This window comes from Pithys albifrons, chromosome 14 (genome assembly GCF_047495875.1).
Source record: "Pithys albifrons albifrons isolate INPA30051 chromosome 14, PitAlb_v1, whole genome shotgun sequence".
Taxonomy (NCBI): Eukaryota; Metazoa; Chordata; class Aves; order Passeriformes; family Thamnophilidae; genus Pithys; species Pithys albifrons.
The window spans coordinates 21380101-21407118 of NC_092471.1; the positions used below are offsets into that span (position 1 = coordinate 21380101).

General features: G+C 52.4%; 1 protein-coding gene across 1 annotated transcript in view; it reads right to left on the reverse strand.

Annotated features, from left to right (window-relative positions):
* The window catches only part of MID2 (midline 2), an 83921-nt gene that overhangs the window by 13608 nt on the left and 43295 nt on the right, over positions 1–27018 (reverse strand). The window contains exons 3-8 of the mRNA XM_071569461.1: positions 15689–15784; positions 11814–11921; positions 8924–9072; positions 8299–8426; positions 7146–7289; positions 3472–3633 (exon numbers count right to left, since the gene is read on the reverse strand). Coding sequence (XP_071425562.1) covers positions 3472–3633; positions 7146–7289; positions 8299–8426; positions 8924–9072; positions 11814–11921; positions 15689–15784 — 787 coding nt within the window. The remainder of the gene's footprint in view (positions 1–3471; positions 3634–7145; positions 7290–8298; positions 8427–8923; positions 9073–11813; positions 11922–15688; positions 15785–27018) is intronic.

The window sequence follows — 27018 nt, forward strand, 5'->3', positions numbered from 1 at the left end:
GGGGAGGGGAGCTCTGACTACACAAGAGGGCAGAGCAGCCCTTATTACCCTGCCCAAAGCCACCATCACTGCCTTCCCTGCCCCCAGGTCACTACACCCCTCTAGCCTCCCAACCCTGCCTGGCAGAGAGCCAGGTTGCGATGATTCCTCTCATCATTAATTTGTATGTCCTAGGCTGGTCACTCAGATAACCTTTATCTCATAAATTCAGCTTGCTGGGATATTTCTGAGAGCCTTTTGCTGGTCATCCCTACATGGGGCTTGGGAGCTGGGGGGAAACAGCTGGCTTTGGGGCTGGACACAGCTGGCTGCACCCCTGGGGCATTTATCAGCTGGATTATCCCTCCCTTCCCTGCAGTTGGAGTGTGGCAGTGTCCAAATGGAGCAGAGGAAATCCTGTCTGGCACCAGGTGTGTGGGAGCAAAAAGGGGGCAGTCAGGAACACGGTCAAGGTCATCAGTGCTGTGCAGGGACAGAGCCAGGCAGAGGGACATCTGTGCTGGCTCTGCACCCCCAACCTGCAGGACTCCCAACACCCACCCCACTGCCCTGAACACCTCAGGGTTCCTGCACCCATTGCTGTGAGCAGGGGCTCACCGGCTCGGGATGCTCCTTTCACCTGCCCAGAGGAACAGCCAGGACAGGCTGCCTGCTGCTTTACATAACAGCTAGGGAAATAACTGGAATGAGATCCCCAAGAGCAGGAGACAACTTCCAACACCCAGCCAAATCCAGGGAGCAGGAGACCATCCTGTCAGGGGGTCAGTTCAGGGATGACACCAGTGCCACATGAGCCTGTCCATCTCCCTCCTCCCGCTGTGAGGGGACAGGGATGGGGCAGAGTGGGAAGGCAGACAGCTGGTGACTGTGTTTGGCTGAAAATATGTGTGGAGAGAAGGGAGGGATGGATAAGCACTTTGTTCCCAAGGAACCATCCCTGTCCTGGCTGCAGGTGTACACCATGTTCTGCCCAGAAAGCAAATCAAGCTGCAGGGACACAGGGGCTCACAGCCAGCCCTTCCTGCATTCTGTCCCTCCTCTCTGCCCACAGTGGCAGTGTCCCTGCTCCCACCAGTCATTCGAGATGTCACCTGTGGGGCACAGGACACTCCACAGAGAGAGCCTGTCAGCACTATCCCATCCTCCCTGCAGACATCACCTCCAGGAATCAAAGCTGCAGCACTCTAATGCAGAGTCATCAAGTCACAAGAAAGCCTAAATCCATCCGAATCTATTAATCTTCCCATAGATTCCCTGTGGGCAGCTTCTGCAGGGATCATCCTGCTCCTTAAAAACAACTGCACTAGCACGATCCAGTCACTTGCAGGGACTCCAGAGCCCATTGCTCAGGCCTCAGACCCGCTCCTGACATCTCAGATGGGATGTGGATGGAGCCATCCTGTACCACACTGAGGTTTTGCCAAAAGATGCAGAAATCAAAGAGACAGAATTGCAAGGGAGAATAAGACTGATCAAGGCAAAGATAATAAAACCCACCTTCCTGGCACTTTTTTAATTGCCAGAGCTGGGCATGTGCCTGCATTCTGGCCCTTTTATCCAATTTGGACACTTGCTCCTAAATAAGTAATTCTTAGGTCCAGCTTCAGCAGAGGAAGGTCTCCCTGTCACTAAACCAAGCCTGTTTTCCCAAGCTTTTCTGTTTGGGAACACAGATTTAGTGTCAGCACTGACAGCACCAATGCTGTGGAAATCAATGTGTCCTGACAGTGACCTTCTGGCAACGGAGGGATCTCTCCAGACATCACTTTTGGAACAGAACAGGCTGTGAAATATGCTAATGGGCTGACTCTGTGTCGAGCTGCTGACATTTCCACCAAGGTTACAGCAGTAGGAAAGCGTGGGTGTGATGTTCACTGCATGTTGTCCACAGGAAAAGGAGAAACCCTAGTCCCAAATACTGGCAGGAGGAAGATGAGCAGGGGCATGCTGGAGGTGCAGCATGAGGTGGTGGCAGTGTTGGACACCCCAAAGAAGCCTTTGTTCCCTGAGTCTGGCCACAGGAGAAAATATATCAATATATATTATATCCATATATATCGCTAAAGCAAACCTTCAGAAGTCAGAATTTTTCACAAACACAGATAGAAGAATGCCAAACCAGTGATGGGGAGGGATATGTGCCCATTAATGAGTGTCACATGCCTTTTCTGCCAGAGTGGGAAGTGAAGGATCAGTCCCTGTGGAAGGTGCATTGTCACATGCAGAACCACACTCACACATAACCTGTGCAGCACCTCAGGTGAGGCTGCTCCAGGTTTTGAACATGCAGACACATCCCTGCAGCAAGGGGAGCTCAAAACCAGATAAGGCTCTTAACTGAATCCTTCCCTGAGCAGGAGCCTTCAGTGCCGTGCTGGCAGCTCTGGCAACTGACACTCAGCTAAAATCCCAGAGAGCAAACCCCATCCTCTGGGAGCTGCTGCCACAGTCAACTGCCCTCATTCCTGGCTTCCCAAGCTGCCCATTTCGCATTCCCAGAGTGAGCGCCTTCAAAGTCAGGGGAGCATTGAAACACAGTAGCCACAGGAGGGATAAATTTTTAACAAGCAGGCGGACTGAGTTGGAGTTTGCTCCCCAGCAGCTCCCTCAGCCCCATTGCCTTGATGTCATTTTATGAGGTTTAACATCGTGCAAGGAAAAGGAGGAGGTGTAGGTGACAACATGAAAGCCTCGTCCAGGCAGAAGCGACTGTTGGAAAAAGACAGATGGGAGGGCTGCGCTCACCAGGGCTGCGCAGACATGGGAGCAGTGGAGAGATGCAGGCATGGAGCAGGCAGTGGGCAGGAACCTGGAGAGCCAACTTATTTCTTCCCCTAACATCTTACATTGTTCCTCCTGTGGCATTCCCCAAGGTCGCAGGTGACAGTGGGAAAAGGTTTTCCACCACAAAACCAGCAGCTCTGACTGTGCCACAACCACTGTCCTCAGAGTTCAGCTTTCCGCAAACACATTTAACCCTCCTTGGTGACCTTGGGTCACTGGAAAGTGCAACTTCTGCTTTGTGTGTGGCTGCAAAGTCCCATCCACCACCATGAAGATACTTCAACATCCTTATGGCTCCCCAAAAATCACAACCGTCTGTGAGCTGAGCCACATACAAGGAACACAATTGCTCTGGGACTCTGTGCATTAGCCCCAAAAAGCCCAGGGATGTAAAGCCACCAGAGGGATTGACCTTTATGACCTTGTAAGACCCCAGGAATGGGTGCTGATAGGAGCACAGGGATGATGGGAGCACCTGGCACTACACGGGATAGCAGGAGAAGGCATGGAAGGAGCAGAGGCACCAAAGGAGATGGGCACTTCAATAATTTAAACAACCTGGGGTCTCCATCCTGTGCCAGCCACTGCAGGCTCACAGGGAGCCTTTGGCCATTCTCCTGGAATCCCAAACTTCTTGAAACTCTCCCCCATCACCTGCCATGGCCAGGTGAGTGTCTGGGCACCTACTGTTGGTCTTGAGCCGGGCGGGCTCGCTGTTCCGGCTGCCCGCCTGGTTGATGGCCTTCACCAGGAAGATGTAGCGGGTGCCGCTCTGGAGCCCATGCACCGTGTAGTGGTTCTGCTTGATGTTCGGGACGATCATCCAGCTGTCCATGGAGTTGTACAGACCTGCAGTGAGGGACAGGCAGGGAGAGATTTATTCCCAGGGAAGGACACAATACAAAGCCCCCGTGCTGCTAAGGCAGAGCTCACGACTGCATGTCCCTTGGGATTTACTGCCTGCCTGGGAGTTCAAAGCGCCTGCAGGGAAATTTTCAGAGATGATAAATCCCAGCAAGTCAGAATCTCTATTATCATAGGAAGGAAATGTTGGTAAGGCAGAGCCAGGGCTGGCATGCTGGCATCTTGGGATGCTGCTGCGGGAAATGATGGGAAAAGGGTGCAGAGAAAGGGGAATTCAAGCAGTGGCACCCTCCCGCAGAGGTGGCTGCTGATGTTAAGGACGGGGTGATGCCCACTGCAATGCCACCATCATCCTACCATAACCCCCCTATCATCCCCTTCCATGTGTCTGCTCCCACAGGACAGCCTCCATCCTGCTCCCAGGTCACAATACATAATTCCAGAAGCAGAAAGGGACATATTTGCACCCAAATCAGTATATTTGCACCTGAATCCTGCTCCTGCCTCATGCTCAGTGCTCCAGGGGAGGAAGTAATAATTCATGGTGAAGGGATGCTGATGCTTCAGCTCCCTGGGCAGACTGGTCTGCAGAGCAGTTCAAACAAAATGAGCTCTCAGTGAAAGGATCCAGATGCCTGGAAATCATTCAGGAGCCTGAACTCTTTCTGGAAATGGGAGGGAATGAAAAATCCAAGATTACAGAGGTGCCAAGCCCGACTGCTGCAGCAGTTTGCAGTGTTGGAGCTGCAGTGCCTGGAATGTATGGAAATGTAGTGCTGTACCTCAGGTGGGATGACACAGAGCTCCAGGGAAAGGGGTAAAGCCCTACATGGTGCCACTGAGGCTGTTCCTGCTGCCTGCAAGGCTGGGATGAGGATTACCTGCAGCCAGCATGAGCATGTGAGCAGCCAGCACTGGGGAATGGGGATCCTGAGGGGCTCAGGGGGAACTGGGAGGATGGGGCAGTGGAGAGCCCAGGACCCACCACGGCAGCAGCACTGAGCTTCCTGTACACAGCTCTGGGGCAGCTATAGCAGCACTCGGCCAGGGCTTTGAGCCAAAAGAGGAATAAGGAGGAGGCTTGGAAGCAGTAGCTGGAGGCTTACTGGCTGTGGCGGGAGGTGAGGAGTGGGTTGTGAATTCAGGGTGACTGAAGCGGGGTTCTCAGCATGTGTAGGGCTGAGAGACAGGAGCTGGGAACACTCCACACCTCTGCTGAGACAGCTTCCATGGGGTGTTCATTTATCTCTGGTAGCTGGTTCAGCTGCAGGACAAGGGCAGGTTGCAGTCCCTGTCAGACTGGATTTGGTTTGGAATACACATGGGAATGGCCAAGGGGCACAGAGCAATGTGATGTGAGGTAGAAAATAAAACAGATGTGATCCTGATAGCAGTCTACATCCATTGCAGCTGTCCTCAGAGTACACAGCTTCCAGCCTGGTACTAGTTGCTGTCACCTCCCTGCAGGAAGGACCAGATGGGGATCCTTTGTAAGGAAGAACAAAGTGGCTGAGAGATGACACTGGGAAGGATTTGGCCTTCCAAGGAGCCTTATTTCCCAAACCAACCACACAGAGCTTGGCCTTGAAGACTGAGGGCTCCTATGCTTGCCAAAGCATAAAAAAATCCTTTTTACTGCAGCATTCGTCATCCATAAAAATGTCCGACTCTTGCTGAGCTCTTGGCTTGGATGGGAGTGTGAAAGGGATGGGTTCCACAGGCCAACTGTGTGCTCCTTGGAAAGGTATTTCCTCTCCTGGTCAGCCTCCCAGGCTCCTGCTTGATATTCCAGTGTCTCTTTATGCACGAGTTCAGCCAGGGCTCACACACTCCCGTCACCTGGGCCCGGCTGTGCTATTCCAAGGGACAATGTGTTATTCATTTTCTCCTTAGAGATTTAACTGATATTTTCATCACTCTTCCTAGGAAGAGCAATCCAAGCTGGCTAAGAAGGACACTCCTGACATGTGCCCCTCAGGGCTCTCCTCCGGCCCTGCCCTCGCTGCTCCTCACCCCTGTGGTCACCATAGCTCCCTCTCACCAATGCCTGTGCCAGATCCCCAGAGGTGGGTAGGTGACTCATTCTCAAGTCCTTTGATGAATGGGAGTCCAAGACATGCATCCAAAGTAGTGTCTGGGAAGAGGTGGGAGCCAGATCCTTCCCCACCACGGCCCCAGGGCAAGGGCACAACCTGCAGCAGGGGAAATCCTAGTTGGAAAAGGGCAAAATACTTCTAGCTGAGGGTGGGGAAGCACTGGATGTTCCATCCCTGGACAGTCCCTGCTCCTTAAGGAGCAAGCCCTGAGCACCTTGTTAGCCCAGCTTTTGCAGAGCTGGCACAGGGACCTTCAGGTGTCCCTTCACCAGCACGGTCCCTTGTCTTGTCCTCTGCTGGAAGTGAAGAGGCTGGTGGCCATGCAAGAGCAGAGCCAGAGAGGTAGCTGAGCTCTCCATGCCTCCAGAGAAGGACAAAGTGCTGGAGATAACATGCTGTTTCTGGGAAGAAGAGGAGAGTTGAGCAGCGCAGATCTGGCTGCAGCAGCACCGGTGCCCTACAGCCTCTGACTGAGAGGAAACACATCATCTTGTTTGCCAAAACAAGGGCAAAGGCTGGGCTGGGGCTGGGGAGGCGAGATCCAGCTTGGAAAGCCACAGGGAATTTTCCCTGGCAGCTTCCTACAGAATTCAGAGTTCACTGAGCAGCCTTCCGGAGCCGTGACACTGTGCTCCTGGTGCCAACATCCTCCCAGCCAGTGGGACAGGCTGACGGCAGCCCAGAGTGCCTGTTCTGAGGCACCTTGTCAGCACTTCCCACAGTGGCATGTGCTGCTAGGGAAAACCAGGAGTAAAATTTTCTCACAAGCCACAGACTGTCAGCGAGACCCCTCCTTGGTCCTCAAATCCAATTCCTGTCAGGCAAATTTGTGTCGGTGTGGAAAAACAAGTATGGCAGTGACTTGCACAAAAAATGGCCTGGAGACAAGCCTCAGTGTTGTTACAGAGTTTATAGACCATGTCAATTACCAGCCAGCACTGCCTCGCCCGTAAGATCCCAGATGTACGAATCTGGGAGCTGTGAGATGGATGAGGCCCTCCAGTGTTCCCACTGTTTCAATGAGCCAGGGCTGATGAGAGCAAGTGCAGGGCACAGCAGCTCAGGGATGAACCCCTAACATGGGGAGGTCTCTACTACTCTGAGTGCAACCCTTGGTGGATTATTTGCTGCTCTTTCCTCCATGAATTCCCAGTCTTTAAACCACTGAGAACCTCTTCCTTATAGAATCACAGATTGGTTTGGGCTAGGCGAGACCTTCAAGATCATCTCGTTGCAACTCCCTGCCATGGGCAGGGACACCTTCCACTAGCCCAGGTAGCTCCAAGTCCCATCCAAGCTGACCTTGGACACTGTCAGGGATGGGGCAGCCACAGCTTCTCTGGGCAACCTGAGATTCCTTCCCGAAGGGAACTGTAGCCCCTGCAGCACATGGTGACTTACTGATGAAGTTGGCCTGGCCGGTGAAGATGGTGTACTGGAGCTCATAGGAGCTGACGCTGAACTCGTCCTCTGAGATCCAGTGCACAGTGATGGTGTCATGGGAGGCTGTGCAGAGCTCCTCGCGGACTGATGGTGGGTTTGGTGCTGCAGGAAGGCACAGACCACAGATTTCAGTCAGTTTGGGCTTTTCTTCCTTAAAAACACAAGGCTTTTCTGCTCCCATAAAGACAGAGATGGGCTCGTGGTGGGAATAGTCTCTCGATACCAAGAACTCCCTCATTTTATCTGTCATCCTGTTTCCAACTGACCTAAACTTTTTAGTTTAACAAAATGTTCAGGGGTCAGAGCACAGGGTTTTTGCTGCTGCTCCATCAGGTCTGACAACCCCACACTGAAGCAGGCTGAGAACTCACTTCCAAATCCACCTAGTCGAATAAGTATTTTATCCCATAACTGATCCATACACATGTTTGTGTTAATCTTTCAGTGAAAGCTGATCTGCTTTGTGATGATGAAATTGGATTTGGGTGAGTGAGGATGTCCTTGCCTCCCTAGAGCTTTCATCCCCCCCAGAGCTCCAGCACAGGCCAGTCCAGCAGCCATCACTGCTCCCAGACCCGGAGGGCAGTGTTCAGTCTGTGCTGCAGCACCATGGGGCCCAGCAAGGTCCTGCCCACCAGAGTTCATAATTTATGACCAAGAGACCCACAAAAAGGGCAGGAAAAGGAAAATGTTAAAGCACAGAGTGCATTAGAAGTATAATAATTGGTTAATTCAGTGTTCCCTCCCTGTAATCCTTATGGATCCTCATATAATCCTTATCCCTTGTGCATCCTCCTTATGGGCATCAGCTTCCTCCCCAGGTCACAGAGATCATAATTTCTGAGCTTTCTGGACTTTCCTATGGATCCTTCAGGAGCAGCAGAGTAAAATGGGAGGATGGGGAAATATCACTGTCCTGGCCCCTGCTCTGCCACAGTTGACCTGGTGCTTGTTACTGATTACGTCTTAAAACACGTCTGCCAGTCCCTGGTGGGGTATAGGGGAGGGCACTGAGGGGAAGATGTGGGGCACGGGCAGGGGCTGAGGGGACGACATGGGGTTGTGGGGAGGACATGGGTTGCAACGGAGGGGAATGTGCCCATGCACTCACCCGTTAGATAATCCAGCCCCTCCAGCAGCTTCTTCTCTCTGGAAAAATCTAAAGCAAAGTTTTCAAAGGCATCATTAAAATTGATATCTGGTATCAGAACTTGTGAGGATGCAGTTGCCATGGCGACCCTGGAAGGAAAGAAGGGACCATCAGTACGCACCAGGGTGCACGCAGCTCCCAGCACTGGCCACGGTGAGAAGGGGCAGAGGGGTGCAGGCAGCCTTGCCATGACGTTACCTGCTGTCAGGAAACCAGCCTGCACCTACAAACCACTGCTGAGGAGGGCTGCCTAGCCTGGGGACATGTCTCCTGATAGTAGGGGTCTCCACCTTTGGGGGTCCTTAGCTCTGACTGGCCCCTGAGCTCCCTTTGGATTGGCATTTCCACCACTTTCCCAACCCCGTATTCCACAGTATCGTTCCACAGTGTTAGGACCAGCCATGCAACACCTGTCCTGTGAGGGATGGGAACCTGACCACATGGTTTATTTAAGGGCAGCATGGTGGGAAGTTGTAAGGGGGATTGGGGATCTCTGCAGAAGGAACCTGGGGGCATCAAGTCATCTCTGGGCAGAGACCTGTGACCAGGGGACAACTCCAGCATCAGTGTCCTGAGCCCAGCCCACCTCTCAGCCACGTTCCTGGCAGTCTGCAGGAACCGTGCATGGTCGTTCTCCTTCAGGATGTGCTCGGCCTGGTTGATGAGGACCGTGGAGCGCTCAAGGCATTGCCTGCAGTTGGCAACCTGCTGAGCCAGCTTCCGCAGCTTCATCACCTGTTGGAGGAGCAAAGGGAGCTCAGGAGCTTGAAAAGCACAGAGAGTGCCCCATCCAGAGTCAGGGGCTGCTCAGAAGGAGCAAGAAGCATTGGAATGGTACGGGAATGTCCCACTGGCTCTGGGGAGGGAGTGAAGCAATGCACTTTCCATGTTAAAATTTGCCGGGAGTGAGAAAGCCCAAGGAAACAGCCTGTGCCTAGTCTGAGGCTCCCATGTATGACAGATGCAGGAGAGCGACACATCCTCTCTCCACTCTTCCCATGCAAACACGATGTCACCCCTCATGCCAGCTTGAGGAGAGCCCTGCAAGTGACTCAGCACAGAGCAAGGGAACCTCGGGAACAAGTGAACTGTATTCTCAGCTGCTGAGGTGAGATGTTAGGTGACCAAAGTATGATGGAACCTGCTTGTTCTTCCCATTCCTTCTCCCAGGCTTTCAGAGGACATCACCTCCCAGCCCTGTTGTCCCCACAGCATGATGCTGGACTGCAGCATGTCCCACTACCTGCTCAGACCCCACTGGTGCCCCAGTGCAGAGCTGCCAGCCCAGGGGCATTTGGACAGTGGGTCAGGCAGAGGGGCAGGCAGAGGCAGTAGGGAACATCCCCATGGCTGGACCACCCCACTACCGCTGGTGAGGCTTGCTGGCCCCAGGGCACACAGTCACCTATACCTGGAGGGCTGGCACACTGAGAGCAGGACCAGCTGAGATAGGTAATGCTTGTCACACTGCATGACACCTGGGTTTGCTGCCACTGCTGTTACCAGGACCAGGCATGCAGCAAGAAGTCACAGAGTCAGACTCACTGCTGCCTTGACGCTCACATGCACTTTGAGTCATAGTGACAACAAAAGCTGTGAACACCAAAATATCGTCAGGGATCCCCAGTCTGCCATACACCCAGTGTGCTCCTGCAGAACCTGGCCTTTCTCCTGAGGCCCTGGCAGTGTCCTCCCAGCTCTCCTGGGGCTTGATGCTGGGGGTACACACAGGACTTCCTCACATCTGGAAGCATGGCAGGCAGTACCCTCCAGGCACCCTTGCCCGGTGTCCCTCGCTCTCACCCAGGACAATGTACAACTCCTGCTCTTGTCTTTGCACCTCTCTTGCTGCTTGAGGGAGGTGGAAGACCTCCATATCCCACAGTAACCCTGGGGTGGAGCTGAGTCAGTTCCTCTCAGGACCACCCTTCGGGACTTTTGCCTTCACAGATTTCCCCTCTCATGCCAGGAGCTGCCCCTCTTCCCAGTGCTGTGTGCTGCTGTGACCAGGGGGCTGCAGGTATCCATGGGGCCATTTGTTAGGAAAAGCAGCCCAGGACAAATGGAAAACCAAATGTCAATCCAACAGGAAAGCAGAATTCCTCACGCCGCAGCCAGAGTGCTTCAAACTGACCGCAGACTCAGGAGCTCCCTCACTTTTTTGTCTTTTGAGCTTTTTAAACTTTCCTATGTTAATGGCTGTGGCTTGGAAAAGGTGCTTCCCCTTCCCACCTGAAAATTGCTCCTCAGGTGTTGGAAGAAAGGGGAGACCCTGGCCAAACCCCCCAGAGCCAGCACATGGGGGTACAGAGGTATCTACAGTGCTGCACACCTGCACCTTTCCATCCCCAGCCCCTTTTTACTGGCACAGAGGCTTGTTCCAGTTCCCTGGTAACTTTGGAAGCCAAACCCAGTATGGCCAGTACCAGCATCCCCATCCCCATCTCCCACTGGTGCAGTGCTGGGTTGGCAGCTCCCTCAGCGCTGCTTCTGCAGAGGGTTTGGGCACCAATGTGTGCCACTCGCCTCTGCTCAGCTGCCAATTGTAAGAAAACAACATTTTGGTGCTTCCAGCTCCTCCCAAGCATGGCTGGAACTGGGCAGCACAGCCTGGAGCCATCAGGGAAGAGAGTGGGAAGTGAAAGCAGACAGACAGATGGACCAGCAGACGGCACCGTTACATAAAATATATTCCCTGGAGTGCTTGGCGTAGAAGCAGAATTCCAAAGCTCCCACTGCTGCCAGGGTGTCCCAGAGCCTACAGTGGAACCCACTCCCAAACTTTGCCTGGGAAACATCTATATTAGGGGCTTGGGTATGGGCACTGTGGTGGGAATCCAATGCATACCCAAGCTCAGTGAGAACAGCAAGGGCTCATGCAGGCTCCTGTGGGCATTGCTCAGAGCTACAGCCCAGCACTCCAGTCTGGAACCGCTGGACAAATGGTTGAAACACTCCCACAAACAAAAGGGTGAGAAGCAGCTGCCCCTTCAGCTGTGCTGCAATGCAGAGGGTGCGGGCTCCGCTCTCTCTGCAGTGCTGGGCTCTGGTCCTTCAGTATTAATTCTGCATTATTTTTATTAGGACCATGGCAGTGAAAAGCCCCAAGCAAACTGTCTGGAGTGATGAAAACCTCTGCACCAACTTGTCACACTAACCAACACACTGTTCCTCCTCCAGCCACATCCAGCACATGCCTTGTTTTTGGTGGAGGAGCCCTGGGGCAGCAGCAGTGTGGGACACAAGGATTTGGGGCGGCAGATGGGGCAGCAGCAGCGAGGGACACCCAGATTTTGGACAGCAGGGAGATGAACCTGTGTGCACTGATGGCTGCCCAAAGCAAATCCTTTCATGGCAAGGCAACACACACTGCTGCAGCCCCTCTGCCCATGGCAGGGGTGCCCAGAGAGCAAGGGCTGACCCCACAGTGCAGGCAGAGACCTCCAGACCAGGACCAAACGAGCCAGCCCCCTCACCTTTGTCTCCTTGATCTTGACAGCGATGACCTGCTTGCGCTGGCGGATGATCTCCATCAGTTCATCACACTCCTCCATCAGTTTGGCCTCATGCATGGCTGTGTTCACCTAACCAGGAACAGCAGCACGCCAGTGTTAGGAGGGACACAGAACATGCAGGTGTTAGGAGGGACACACAATGTGCCCTCATGGCTGTGTTCACTGTGGTGCACACACAGAGCACAGGGGGGCATTCCTCTGCCTCCAGGAAAAACCAGTATCCCTGGTGGGATGGACAGGACAGAACAGGGGGAATGCACTTTATGGAAGGGGAATCAAGCCCTGTCACTTAATTAAAGCACACTAGAGGGCACAAATCAGTTTTCCTCATTTCATACTCCTAAATCCCTGTAGAACACAGAGCAGTCCAAAGGCAGCCCTGAGTGAACCACATTTTTGCTACAGGATCTTTTTTTAAACCTGGCCAGCAGATTATGCAACACTGGAGTGGGAGACAGCTGATGGTCTGCAAAGAGAGCTCCACAGAGGAAAAACAGCGCAAAATCTTTCCAATCTGCTGCATGTAGCAGTGGGGTGATCAGCTCCAGGGTTTGGAGCCTGCAGCAAGCTGCTGTGGCAGTGCTGCCATACAGGCTGGCTGTGGTGAGCTGGCAGCACCCAGATCCCTTGAGGCTGCATGCCCATAGGGATGGCTGTCACTCAGTTTCCCAGGAGCACAAACTCTCGACTCTCATTCAGCTTCTGGTTCACATGAAGGTAAGGGAAGATGAAGCTGAGGCCTGTGCATGGCAAAGGGAGGGAAGGAGATGTTGGGTCAAGCAATAGGAGGGGAGGCTGGAGCACCTCAGCTCAGCCCTAGATCCATTCCCTTAACCATTTCCATAACCCAACAGGGGCCCCAGACCTCAGGCCTGGAGCACTCACTCTCCTTCCAGGATGGCTGCAGGACAACATAAATCTGTACCCATCTGTAGCCCAAATGTGAAAACCTGCCCAGGGCAAGAAAACTACACTCAGCCACGTTCATGCTGTGGGAGGCTGAAGGCAGGTAAAGTCACAGAGGTCACACAGTCCTTTTCCCACTTGCCTTCTGCCCAAGAGGGAGCATTTTCGAGGCCAGGGTCCCCCCAAAGGGCCAGCAGAGCATGTGGGGGGGGTACTGCAGACCAGCACCTCTTTGCTGGCAAATCCCTGGCTGAAGCACACCTGGACACAGGCCAAATCATTCTGTAGGGATTAACCATTTCCCAAGTAAATGCTGGACTGGGGGTGAAGACTTGGCAGGTGCTATGGCTGTAGGAATGCTGGGCATGGGGGTGGCTTTAAGGTGTAAGAAGGGAGAGAAAAAATACTTCACTCTTCTCAGTGCTGGGGGGGAATGTGCTAGGGACAACACAACCCTGGAATAAACTCAGCCCCAGGAAGAGCTCATCCTGCAGCTCAAGGGGATGAGGAACAGCATCTCAGCCCACAGCATGACTCAGGCACAGGCAAACCTCCTCCTTTGTGCCCTGGCAGCTTGGGGATGGAGCAGAGAACCCCATTCTATCTCCACAACCCTCAAGAGGCTTTTGGCCATGTAGCAGCTGTGCCTTGGGGACACGACCAGCTCACACTGAGACCAGCCCTACAGCTGCTGTGGCACAGAGGCCACCATCCCATGGTGCATGTGCAGCATCTCCTTCTGCCCTCCTCAATGGGGACATTGGGGTGGTGCCACCTCTATTTTACAAACTCACCTTCTCCACAGGGTTGTTACCTGCTGTCCTTGGTCTACCTTTCCATCACTGCCATGGGATTTAGCCCTTTCACCCTTTCTCAGTGCAGCCCCCCAGGTACCAGAGGCACTTCGGCAGACAGCACAGGCTCAGTGGCTTGGGGACACTTGCAGTGCCCTTGTCTGGGGTGAACCCCTGTCTGTTGGGGTGTTGGTGGCACCATTCTCTGGCCATACCATGGGACTTACACTGAACATGCCTAATGGGCAGAGTGTGTCGGAATTGCATGTATCTATCTATGTGCCATGTCTACAAACAGCTCGAAAGCAAAATTCCCTGGAATCAGACTGACAAGGAATACAGGGAGGCAGAATTATTTTCTGCTTCACACTTTACTGTGCTCTCTGCAAAGGTGCCTCCAAGGGCCCGGCTGTGCATTCAGCACAGCTGAGAAATGTTATTTGAGCTGTTATTTTAAGCAGAGTGTCTGACAAAGCTGAAAACTCCCAAACTCTGTTGAAAATGACAGCTTAGAGGTCTGAGACTCCCAGGATCATACAGAAACAGCAAATAGCTTTCAATTCATCCTAAGTCAGGTCATTAAGATATTAGAGCTGGATTCAAAGGAGGAGGTTTGGAAGGACATGCAGCCACATCCCTGCTCCATCCCTAGTGTGTTCTCAGAGCTGAAGTGTGGCCCATCAGAGCAGCAAGGGCTGGTGACTGTCACCAGAGCTCTGCAAGGACATCCTGGCTCCTTCTTTTCCTACCAGCCAATCATTTGCTGCCTATTTTCTCAGCTTCACTCCAAGCCTGCCGAGCCCTGGAGAAGACGGAGCCCAGGAGAGAGCTCCGACAAAGCCACTCCTACTGCAGAGTGATGCATGGGCAGAGAGAAACAGGACAGTGTGAGTGACATGGAGCACTGGCACAGAAGGCCAGCAGTGCTGCAGAGCCAAGTGGGATTTTTCTGCTCCGTATTTTGGCTGAAAGTTCAGAGCATCTCAGCCCCCTCCTCCTCCTCTTTGCACACTGTGACAGTGGCTGCCAGCTGCTGGCGGCACACTCGGCCCTGCTGGCACTCACAGAAAGGGCTTCTACTCTTATTTCCTCTCACCAGATCATCAGGACATTATTGAGGGAGCGAAGAACAAAGCGCTGATGCTGCCTGTAGGAACCATGGGGGTTTGGAAGCACCTTCCTGGCCTCAGAGTCCCAGCTGCTCTGAGATGCAGGTGGTTAAGGACAAGCTGCAGCTTCATGGGCAAATGATTTCCAGGTGCTTCACTATGGGCAAATGGTTCCAGCCAGCACATGCAGCATCCCTCATCCTGCCGCAGCATGCCCACACCCCGTCACATCCTTGCATCCTGACACAGCATCCCCACATCCTACCAAAGCATCCTTGCATCCTGTCACAGCATCCCACTGCAGCATCCCTGCATCCTGCTGCAGCATCCCTGCATCCCACCACAGCATTCCAACATGCTGCTGCAGTATCCTCACATCCTGCCAGAGCATCCCTGCACCCCACTGGCTGCTGGGCTCATGGGGTGGCTCAGAGGAGGTGCAGGGAAGGCCGGGGTGCCCAAGGGTGAAGCAAACAGCTGTTGTGTTCACTCAGGCACTGGCAAACTCCACTTGAATCCACGGCCGCAATCCCAGCAGCTGCCTGGGATTTTATCCTATGGGAAGGCAGTGGTTCAAGGAACAGCTGCATGCTCCATGTCACCCAGTTGATGAGCCCTGTTGGCAGGGTTATTGTCACCCAGGCTGTTGATGAGTCCTGTTTCCATGCCTGATTTTGTCCTGGCCTCCACCAAAAGCATCTGCTGCCCTCAGCACAGAGAAGCCGGCAGGTGCCCCTGCCTGGAGCCAGCCCAGTAGCCCACGTCTCTTCCCACTGGCTCCCAGACATGCCATACTGCTTCAGACCCTAGAGACCCTGGGAACCATCCCTGCATCTTCAACTGCTTGGGACTAAACTCCCCCAAACAATTCAGCTCCCCCAAGCCCTCAACAAGGCTTCCCCCCACAGTCATCTTTGTTTCTAGGGCAGTCCCCAGGAAAGGACTCTGGAGTGATCCATGCATCCCATCCCGAGAGCAGGGAGCTGCCCTGTGCACCTTCCCGAGCCCCCTGCTGCCCCTCACCCACCTCCACTTGCTGGCAGATCTGTATCAGCTTGGCCATCTGGTTTTCCAGTTCGCTGTTGCGTTTAACCAGGTTGGTGAGATTTGTCTCCAGGGTTTGCTGCAGGTCCAGAAATGGGAGAAAGAGGAAAAACACAGAGATCAGCAAAGCTGGAGTGTCCCCAGTCCTCTGCCAGCAACCAACACCTTCTACCACCCAGTACACTGTCTGAGGGAGCAACAGTGAAATAACTGTGGGAAAAGGCTCTGGGGATCCTTGGCAGCTCCTGCCCACTCCAGTGGGTTGTGCCAGGGGAGAGCCATGGAGTCCAACACTGTGGTTACTCTGGTGTGTCACCAGCTGGTGACAGTGTGGGTGTCTGCTCTTTGCCACTCCTTTGGAGAGAAAATTTTGGCTATTTTCATCATCAGTTTTGTTCTGCATAGGGTGACGGAGATGAAGAAGACCCTGATGAGCCATGGGCGAGGGACATCTCCTCTGGCAACCACCTCAGCCAGAGCACCGCTGGCATAGGCAATGAGCTGAGCTGCCCTGCGCTGCTCTCTTAGACCCCAGTCACGCTACCCTTTGCTTGCCTGAGCAGATATCAGCCAGCAGATCTTAGGCAGTGGATCCTAGCCAGTGGATCACAGTCAGCAGATCTCAGCCAGTGGATCACTGTAAGCAGACCTTGGCCAGCAGATCTCTGACAGCAGGTCACAACCCGAGCAGCACAGGGATCTTCAGGGCCTGCTTTGGTTCCTGTAGGCTGCAATATTCCGGGAGCAGAAAAGGATCTAGGGGAGCATGGAGGAGAGCCCATTTGAGGGGATATTGATATCCATGGCCACGTGGGGGATGAACAGTTTGTGGGTGTCAGTAATTCCAGGGACATGGCACTGCTGGTTCCACGTGCTCCGCTAACAGGAATGTTTTATAACAGAGCGCTCGTGACCTGTTGCAGTGCTTGTAGGGAAATGATATCCTATTAATATTTTAAACTCCAGGGCTGGAAGAAGATCCCTGAGGTGGTTCATTCATCCTTGGGTAGGAACTGCAGTCCTAGGCTTTGATCCAACTCCAGCAGACCCATAAACATGGCCCCCCCTCTGCACACATGGGTAACTGGGGGCTACTGAGCCAGAAGAACTTGAATCACAGGCACAAAGCACAGGCAGAGCACTCATTCCTGAAAAACCACTGGCTCCTAAAATACTCTGAGCTCGTTTGCAACCCTGCAAACTGCCAGCCAAGGGTGGGTGAGGCAGAGCACAACAGGAACAGGCTGGAGAAATGGAATAAAACCCAAGGAGCCTTCATTATGCGGGAAGGGCTTGCAGAGCAGAGCTGCATGGATAATGGAAAAAACAGCTGCTCCCACCCTCCTCTCCTCACAGCTCAGTATTATAAACATTTCACTACAGCACTGAACATTTCACTTGCTAATTACTTCCCTCATCACCACCTTGGCTGCGCTGAGGTCCCAGCTTTGAACTCTCACCAACTAGCTTTAATGTTCCATGGTGTGAAGGAAGGTGGGAGGGGCTGGGGGCACAGCTTTGAAGCACGTAAGCCCAAACCCCATATGCAGCTTCCCAAGTTTTCTAGGGAATGGCATCACTCCTTCCATCCATAAACACACACAAAAATCCTACCCCCAAGCACCGATCCCTTCATCACATTTCCGCTGTGGAGATGCTGAGGCAATCCGTGGTGCTTTACTGGTGTCAGAGATGGTTCCACAGCCCCTCACAGATCCTCCAGCCCCTCACTGCTCCTCCAGCCCTACCTTGCTGCTCCCCTGCCCCCAGCAGTTTCCCCAGCCCCTCACTGCACCTCAACCCCTCTCTGCTCCCCAGTCCCTCACCACTGCCCCACAGCCCCCTGCTGCTCCCCAACCTCTCTCTGCACTCACAGACCCTCACTGCCAACCCCTCTGCATCCTAGCAAAACACAGATGGAATGTTTCCATCTGTTTGATGTGCTGAAACAGATAAAATGGGCTTGAAGCCTAGATCACATCAGTTGGTTATTTTGCAGGTGTATATAAATTATGACAGTTACAGGGGTTGGGTTTTAATTGCTTTATAACACACTTGTTATTTCCCCAAACCTTCACCTTCTGTCCCTAAACAGGTGAGTTCTTTACAATTGGGGAGGAAGTGAGAAAAACTGAGAAAAAAGGAACACCATCACACCCGCAGGAGCCACTGGTGCTCCATGGGACCAAGAGGCCAGGTCATCCAGGGATGGTGGGATCAGAGAGCAAGTGCCCGGACATGTGGCTGAACCTTCTCCACTCTGAGTGTCAAGGACCTGCAGCATCAAACCCTCCTGCAGCTCCAACAGAGCAGCTCAGCACCTGCACCCCTTTACCTGCTGGGGACCAGATGCACAATAAATCCATTCACACTCAGCCAGAGGACAGGAATCACCCAGCACTGATACTCATATTTGTTCAGTTATGGGCATGATCAGCAACAACTTGATTTTTCTTTTTCTCCAAATACCAAACAAGCAGTTGGACTAAACATGGATTTCCCTGTTTGAAGAAGACGTCAAGGTTAGGGGCTCAAGACAACTTCAGCTGTAAATACACAGTGTCCTCCTGGTCATGGCTTTTCTCACTGCCACTGTTCATCTATAATCACTTCCACTAATGCAGGTGGATCCTTACCCTGATCCCCTCCTCACCATAAACACAAATCACGTGTGCATCCACAAACCACATGTGGGCACACTCGAACCAAGTCAAACCCACTCTGGAATGCCCATTGCATGCCAAAGTGGCAGGAAAACTGATCCCTGGATGCCACAACCATTTACCAGCCTCACCTGGATGGCGCAGGGGACAGGCACCTGCAGTTTCTGGCTGGGACTGCTGCCAGGCTGAGGATGCACAGTTAAGCCCTTCAAGCTGAATATGTGTTGCCAAGTCCTAGCATGGGGCAGGATTGTTGCTGGGTGACCTGTGATCCATTTGGAGCAGCACAGGGAAGTCAGATGTCACCAGGACATTGCCCAGGGCATCTGGAGTCTGCCACAGAGCTCCTGAGGGAGCCTCTCATATTTTAAAATCACGAAGTAGTTGGTTGCATCCTGCAGCTGCAATGACACTGAAGCCCTGGGAATCTCCACCCATGCCCCTGTTCCTGGTCGAAACACTGCTTTGCACTGAGCTCCTGCCCCAGGCACTTGCTGGCTCTGTGGGGATGAGGGCATTGATGACTTTCATCTCAGGAATGCTGTGGTGGCTTTCCTGGGAAGCAGCAGTTGGACAGGGTGAGCAGCAGACAGCTGCCACCAGGGTCAGTCCAGCCCCATCTGCTCTGAGGGGATTTTGGAGCAGCACAGTGATGGTGGAGTTGGTACAGTATCATCCCACTCCACTGACAGCTGCTTCCACGCTCACAACCCGAAATCCTATGTATGTATGGCCAAACTTCGCCAACGAAGATTTGGGAAGGGCTGTCCCCACATGGGTGTGCCCTTCCAGCCTGCGCAGTGGATTTTAGGTGAGGCTCAGCATGCGCAGAACTGGCCCCACCGTTTTTTTAGATCCTGAGGTTCATCTGTCACGGCCGAGCGAGCTTGGACAGTGCCAGTGAAGTCCTCAGGACTAGAACCTACAGCACCCGGCATTTCCCAGGAGGTCTCCCATCCAAGTACTAATCCGGGGCTGACCCTGCTGAGCTTCCGAGATCTGACGGGATCGGATGTCAGGGAGGCATTTAACTGCCCCCGAAATCCTATACAGAATCACAGAATGGTTTGGGTTTGAAAGGACCTTAAAGCTCATCTCATCCAACTCCTGCCATGAGCAGAGACACCTTCCACTAGACCAGGTTGCTACAAGCCCCATCCAACCTGGTCTGGAACACTTCCAGGGAAATCCTGGGCACTGGGGGCAATGCACAGACCAGGCTCTTCTCCATAGTGGCCCTGCACAGATCAGACTCCTCTCACTGGCCACAGCAGGTCCACAGCCCAGCACCACTTCTGTGCCAGTGGGTGCTCCCACTCTCATATCCCCTTCCCACAGCCTGGATAGAGGGCTGAACATGGGTACCCACTACCAACCCTGGCAGCAGCACATCCCTCTGATGTGATTCAGACTGAAAGGGGGGAAAATTGAGGTTAGATATAAGGAAGAAATTCTTGGCTGTGAGAGTGGTGAGGTGCTGGCACAGGTTGCCCAGAGAAGCTGCAGCTGCTCCATCCCTGAAAGTGTTCAGGGTCAGCTTGGACAGGGCTGATGCAGTAGAAGGTGTCCCTGCCCATGGCAGGGGGTAGGAACAAAATGAGCTTTAAGGACCCTTCCAACCCAAATAATTTCTGTGATTCCACAATTCTATGTTTAGAATCAATTCCCAGCACCAAGAAAAAAAACTTCAGGGAAATATATGCAAAGCCAGTCAGCTGCTGGGCTTTGCTAAGGAGAATGTCCCCAGACAATGGGACAAAGTGACAGAGAGACAGGACTGAACTGCTGTGTGCGACACTAATGCATTTAAGTCGCTTTGGAGCAAAACAGACTGAAACAGCTGAAATCTTTGCCAGTGTTTGGGGCTGTTATCGCCCCACTGGCAGAGCTGACCTAGAAACTGAGTGGCTTGCAACAGCCACTCGGGGCTGATGGTGACTCTGATGATGTTGAGGAGTCCAGAACCACAGCCTGAGCCAGGCAAAGGGATGCTGGCAGTGACCCCCTGGCATGGAGGAGATGGGGAGCGAGGAAATGTACTTGCCCAACACACAAGAATGTACCTGAGTGTGCAAAGACATTCCCCCATGTCCTTGGCTCAGAGCAATTAAGAGCTGCTCCAAATCCATCCATTAGGTTTAATCTCTGGTGATGTATCAGATTTAAACCCTGACTGGCCCCTTCTATGCTCACCTTTGCTTGGGAAGCAGGTCTGCAGGGAAGTTCCCTGTGGGGAGTGGGGCTGGGGATGTAGGTGACATGGGGGTGGGTGTGCCACAGCCAGGGCTCCCCACCACATCCAGCACGAGCCCTGTGTTTGGAGTCACTCATGCTACCCTGGCATACGGTGCTTCAGCAATGTCCCCAGTGCCCAGCCTGAGGTCCTGGAGTCCCCAGCCCATCCCCTTCACCTCACGCACAGCAGGCACAGGGTTGTCTCAGGCTGGTAAGACCTGGGGCTGGATCCTGCTCTCAGTGAAGCAAATCCACCATTTCAGCAGCCATGCTTCAATTTGTAACGAGAGGAAAGAAAAGAAGGAACCATCAAGAACCCTAAACAGCAGCTGTGCTGGGCTGAGCAGGGACTGGGGGGCAGAGGCAGGCGGGTGAGACCTGTGCTCCTCCACACAGCATTCCAGTGCGGGCTGCATCAGCACTTACTGTGTCTGGTGTCTCCTTGGGAATTTAAACTGAGGAGAGAAAAATAAAAGTAGAAAAACTCGAGTAAACAGGGTGAGCTGACACTATGATTTGCAGCCGTTGCATGTGCCACTGCCTAATCAGCATATACTGGATTTGTGTCTTGTCGGCTCCTTGGAGCATCTCCTGTTCGGCTGATCTGACCAGCATTGCCTGAACCTTCCTGGTTTTGGGCAGCAAACCCCTTGTCTGTCCCACCACAAGAGCTAAAAGCACATCCTGGGTCTGTCATGCAGCTCCCCTGTGCCAGCTGGGTGTCACTCATACCCCCACCCCTGTGGGACACCATTACTGGTGACATGCTCCCAGCAGTTCCAGCACTTAATTACTGGATGATCCCAAAATCAGCCTAATGAACAGAGGAAACTGAGCAGAACTCTGCTGAGCCTGTACCAGAGTTGGTGTGTCCCTGCAGTAGGCATGGGACTGCAGTGACAGGGGGATAGTGACTCCAAAGTGTTGCTGCTGGAGACACTGTTCCTGCTTCCCACCCTGCTGTCCCTATCCCATGCCCTGCAGTGGAGGGGGAGTCAAGGGCAGACCTTGGTGCAGTCCAGATGTCCCAGGTCACACCTTGTACTGTCACCACAAGCCATCACACACTCTGGGTACCTCACTGACACAGTCATTGACTGGACGTGATGTGAGGAGACTCCAACACAAAAAGAGTCACGAAGTTAATAACAAAGATGTGATGGCAGCAGCCAGTCCTTCCCTTGGATACATCAAGGGACCAGAGGAAGCAAAAGAAGCAGCCAGGGTCCCTTCCTGAGCTCAGTCCAGGTGTTCTGCTGCCCTGTCCCTAGTCTGTGGCCACTAATGACACCTCCATGGTGAGGGGTTGCTGGGTTGGGGAGTGGAAAAGCCACCCTCACAGTAATGAGAACAGTTTGTTTATCCTCCTCAGGAAAATTCTCTCCTCTCTCCTCTTTGGAAAAGCTCTGGGTTTTGGCAGGATAGAAGGAAGGATGAGAACTGTACAGATGCTCACAAGGAGAGTTATAGCAAGACTGCTGGAGTTACCCAGAGGTGGTTCATCACCACTGAGACACCACAGCGCAGCAGCTCTGCCAGGGTCCTGCTCCTCCCATTGCTGGTGACAGTTCTTGCCCACTAAGGAGGACAGCATGAGGGTCCAGCTGCACCGAAATGTGTCTCTGAAGCTCAGCACGTTCCTGGAGCTCAGCCCTCTGGATGGGGCACACAGCCAGAGATCTGCATGGGCACAATGCTGTCAGGTCTAGGACAATCCCCAGCATCACTCCACCTTCTAGATGTGGTACATGGCCAGAGCTCTGCACGGGTGTACTGCTACCAGGTCTGGGATCACCCCCAACATTGCCCCGTCCCCATGGCACAACCTCGCACACCACAGAGACACAACCAAAGCACATCCTCAACCACACTGGAGACTTCAGCTTCTCCTGACACAGACGTGTATGCACACAGAGCTCCTGCCTTCCTCAGGTACATCTCAACTAAAGAAACGAGAGGGACAGAAATGGCTGCAGGTAAAACTTGCTGCCTGTCAATGGAGCAACCCAGGATCCCAACTCACCTCCTCCCAGTGCCTCCATTTTTTAGCCTCCATTTCCCAGGAATGTGACCAAATGCTCCTGCTCCTACAGACAACCTGAGGATCAGGGTGGGGAGTGCCGCTAATTCTCCTGTAAATCAAAGCTGTCCTGCACAGTTCCAAGGGGGAAAAATCACATGAACTAGTTTAATGTTGTCATCTCTCCAAAGCTGCTGATTATTTGCAGACTCAGTCGGAGCATTGTTTTGGCAGGGTCTGCATCTGGTGCAGCTCCACGGTGCACGTTCTCTGTTTGGTCCTGTCCCTGCACTACTTAACAGCAACAGGGCCTTTGCTTCCAAAAATATCCCTTCAGGCAAAATCCTGTAAGAGCCCAAACACCTGCAAGCCCTTGGCACCGGCCATCCTCCTCACGGCAGGGAGAAGAGGAATGGGTGGCCGTGGTGGAGAACCTCTGATGCTGGAGTTCAGCCACTCAAGTGTGTCTCCCACGGAACGAGCTGTTCCCTGGCAAGCTACACTGGGCTGTTTTCCTGGGTAAGATGAGAAAAAGGATGGGAACAAAGGAGTTGACTCCCTCCCTGTTACAGGGTGACCAGACCTTCTACATTACAAGTTTCTGGGTCTGTTGGTAAGTCAGCACTATCGGGAAGCCTGTCAAAGCACAGCACATCCCTGCAGCTCCTGGGCTTGTCCTGGGAGTTGGAGAGGAAAACCAGGAGCTGCCCAAAGGCAAGCTCAGCTTCCACACTTCTACCAAACACACCTTCAGCAGAGGCTGGTTCCCTTCATTCCTGTGACAGGGCACTGCACACTAGCTTTTGGATGGTCTTTCTCCTGCATCCTTCATCACTGACCAAGACATTTTGGCACAGATCTTGACACCCACTTCTGGGCCATGGAGAGGCCCGGGCAGAGGGTGCATTCAGCTACCCAAGGCAGGTGTTGGCACCTGTGCTGCTACCTGGGTTTCCCCAACACTCACCAAAATCAGCAGATCCCAGAATGGTTTGTGTTGGGAGAAACCTTAAAGACAATCCAGTTCCACTCCCTGCCATGCAGGGGTCTACTAGACCAGGCTGCTCTGAGCCCCATCCAATCTGGCCTTGAACCCCTTTTCTGGGGATGTGGCAGCCACAGCTTCTCTGGGCATCAGTGGTTCATCATGGCAGAAATGAGTATGGTTGATTTAGTCCCTTCAGTCATTATATCCTTTAATCTTTCCAAAGCAATTCTTCTCCTCTTGGATATTATCCTGGTTTTCTCTATCATCACAGCAGTGTTGAAAATTGTTTAAATATTTTATTATATTGTACTGACTGTGACAAGCCTGTTTTCATTCCTAAAGTCATCTAAGCATGATCTGCTTGTCTGGGCTGTCCTAGTTAAACACTGAGATTTTACTCCCCAGTTCACGTCATGTGTTTTTCAGCTTAAAAGAATGTGATTTTCAGACATCTTATTAAATGTGCTACATTTGGTATTAAAAATTCCCAAACTATGGTGAGCCCTGAGGTTATTTGCGCATTTTTCACTATTTTTATTTATTCCTTTAGAAAAACAGAGTGGAAGGAAAAGATTTCCGCTGCTCCAAGCAACACTTTTTTCCAGGAATTTTTCTCTAGTGAGTAATTACCAGTTCCTTCTAAACCAGGAGTTTTAGAAGGGGTCATTTCCTGATGCTCCTCTGCAGTACCCACTGCAGCAGCACATCCTAAGGAGCTGAAGGGCTGAGGAAAAACTTTCCCCACATTCCCACCTCTGAGCCCACCATGGGATGGGTGTTGGTGAGTGCAAGGGGCTGGTGCTGGCAGCAACCCCAGAGTCCCCTGCCAGCTGTAGTCCCTCCATGCTGGCCCCAGAAATCCCCATGGCTCATCTTGGGAGAGACCCTGGAAGCAGCTCTGTTGTACCCCCATGGGAGTCAAGCATTGCTGGCATCCTGCTTCCCTGAGGAATGCCTTCTATTGGAAAAGTAAGCGATTAATAATGATCTGCGTTATTCAGGCACAGTGATGAAACCACAAAAACTGAGGACAGAGAACAAAAAAAGAAAGAAGACACCACAAATGCCCACCTGCTTCTTCAGTCTCAACCTTCCAGTCTTCTGTTCTCTTGGGTTTCTGCCTCTCCTGTGCTGCAAAAAGGACTCAGTTACTGCCCTTTTGAGTTATTGTGGCCTCTGTGATGATGCCCCAAAACTTTTCTGCCTGGCAGGAGTGCTCTGTGGAGGCTGCAAGAGAACAAGCTCCTTCCACCTCCTGGGGATTCTGCTGCAGCTGCAGTATCAGAGCTCGAGGATCTGAGTGCTGGCAGCAGTACAGATCCTTCCTGAGATCCTCAGTGTCCTAAAGACACCTAGGTGAACAAAATCTCACTGCACACCCTGTCAGATCAGGGGTCTGCAAGTCCCTCATGGGTAGACAGCACACAGAGTCCCATGTCCAGAGAGCTCCACCAGCAAGGATGATGGGGAAGAGGCCCAGGTGAGCCCCAAGGCAAGGTCAGGCAGGATTCACCCACAACCCTGGGAAGTAAGAGATTCCAAAGGACAGCACAACCCACAGCCTCAAATGCGGACCAGCAATCTCGGATATGGGGAAGGATTAGAAACCAGAAGATTCCAAGCACCTGGAGGAGCTGTGGGAAGGCAGAGGGGTAACCAGAGGACAAACCAACACCACCGCTCGAGGAGAGATCAGACCATGAGGAAACATCCAGAGTCCCTTTGTTCCACTGCTGAGGAAGGACCATCAGGCATGAGGCAGCACTCTGGCTTTGAAGCCAAAGTGAACAAATTCCTTTCAAAGAATAAAAGATAGGTAATGCTTCATTCCATAAATATGTATGCCCTCATGAAAGAGCTGACTAGTGGAAGATGCATCTTTTGAAGCAATTCTATGAATACACAGTAGGCAAAGAAAACCATAAAAGTTGTCCTCAAAAGAGGGAAGGGGAAAGGGGCAGAGAAAGGGGAAGGGAAGAGGATGACACCAGCTCCAGCAAACCCAAGTCTCCATGGGTACACTAATGACACTGCAATCATGTTAACTGTTTTTGCTGCGGGTAACTGGCTGTGAAGAGCTCTTCAGAATACTCCTATGGGTGTGTGAGAATCTCAGGCAGAGATGGGATTTCCAGGGAAAAAAGTCTGACACATACTGATCTGAGGCACACAGGTGTGTCAGAATAGCAGGAGAATCAGAGTAATCAACAATTACTAAAGGCAGAAGAGGATAAACCACCTCAAGGAACATCAACAAACACTTTTACCATTAGTTTCCCCACCCTTTACTCCTCCCCCTCTCAGGCTCTCCGTGTGATTCACAACCAGGAAAGCTTCATTAGGCAAAACGTCATGATGTGTGAAGTGTCCCCAGGAGCCACAGGACCATTCTGTGGGCACCAGGGACACCTGGCCCAGGATATGGCTTAGGTTCTGCAGGATCTGACAGCCTTTCCAAACCTTGATACCATCTCTGGAGCACAAACACCCATCTGAGGCTGCTAAAGGAAATCTAGGATTTGTCACGTCATTTATGCAAATTCCTGTTTGCACTTATTAAACAACGAAGTGTCTGTGGCAGAAACGAAGAGATGGAATTCAAAGGGAACACACTGAATAGGGAACTTAGTTCCAGAGAGAAACTCATGGAAGATTCATACATTCCCAAGGAACATCTGGTTCTATTCAACATTGAAAAAGCTGCTTTGTGATTTTCACCAGATAACAGGTTTATCAAGGACTCACTAATCACTTCACTCAATTCCTATCTCACCTCCCAAACCAAATTAGCAAAATTCAAGCAAAAAATAAGGAAGAATCCTCAGGATTCCTGTCTCCCCACTCCTTGCTGCCTGGGCTGTACCTCAAGATTGAGATCTGGTTGCTCCCAAACTGAATGGGAAACGCAAAGTGTCTGCAAAGCAGAATTCACGCCTGAACACCGGGGAGAAAGGGCTTGAATCACAAATACAAAGTTAGCTGGAGAGTGAAGCTAAAGCTCCTGCATTTCAAATTATGGCAGGAAATATATGGAATTCTGCAGAGATCAGCCAGACCTGGCAACAGAGGTCAGGACCAAGTGATGGGGTGACACTACGCCAAGGGGAGCCTGACTTGTGCTGTGAGCATGACACAACATGCAGTTTTACTGAGCCAAAACACTGCATATATACATAATATATAATATATATCTAAAATATTAAATGCCAATACATGCACAAATTGTATTTGCAAATGGCTTGGCCTCAAGCCCACTTGTTTGTCCCAACCTGGGGTTTTCTTTGGTGTCTCATCCTCCTCATGCTTCTGCTGCCTCCATCACCACCTCACTGCTACCTGCCACAGCACTGGCACCCACCTCCAATCCCCACAGCCTATTTCTGCCAGTTTCTCCATCTGGGAGCTGT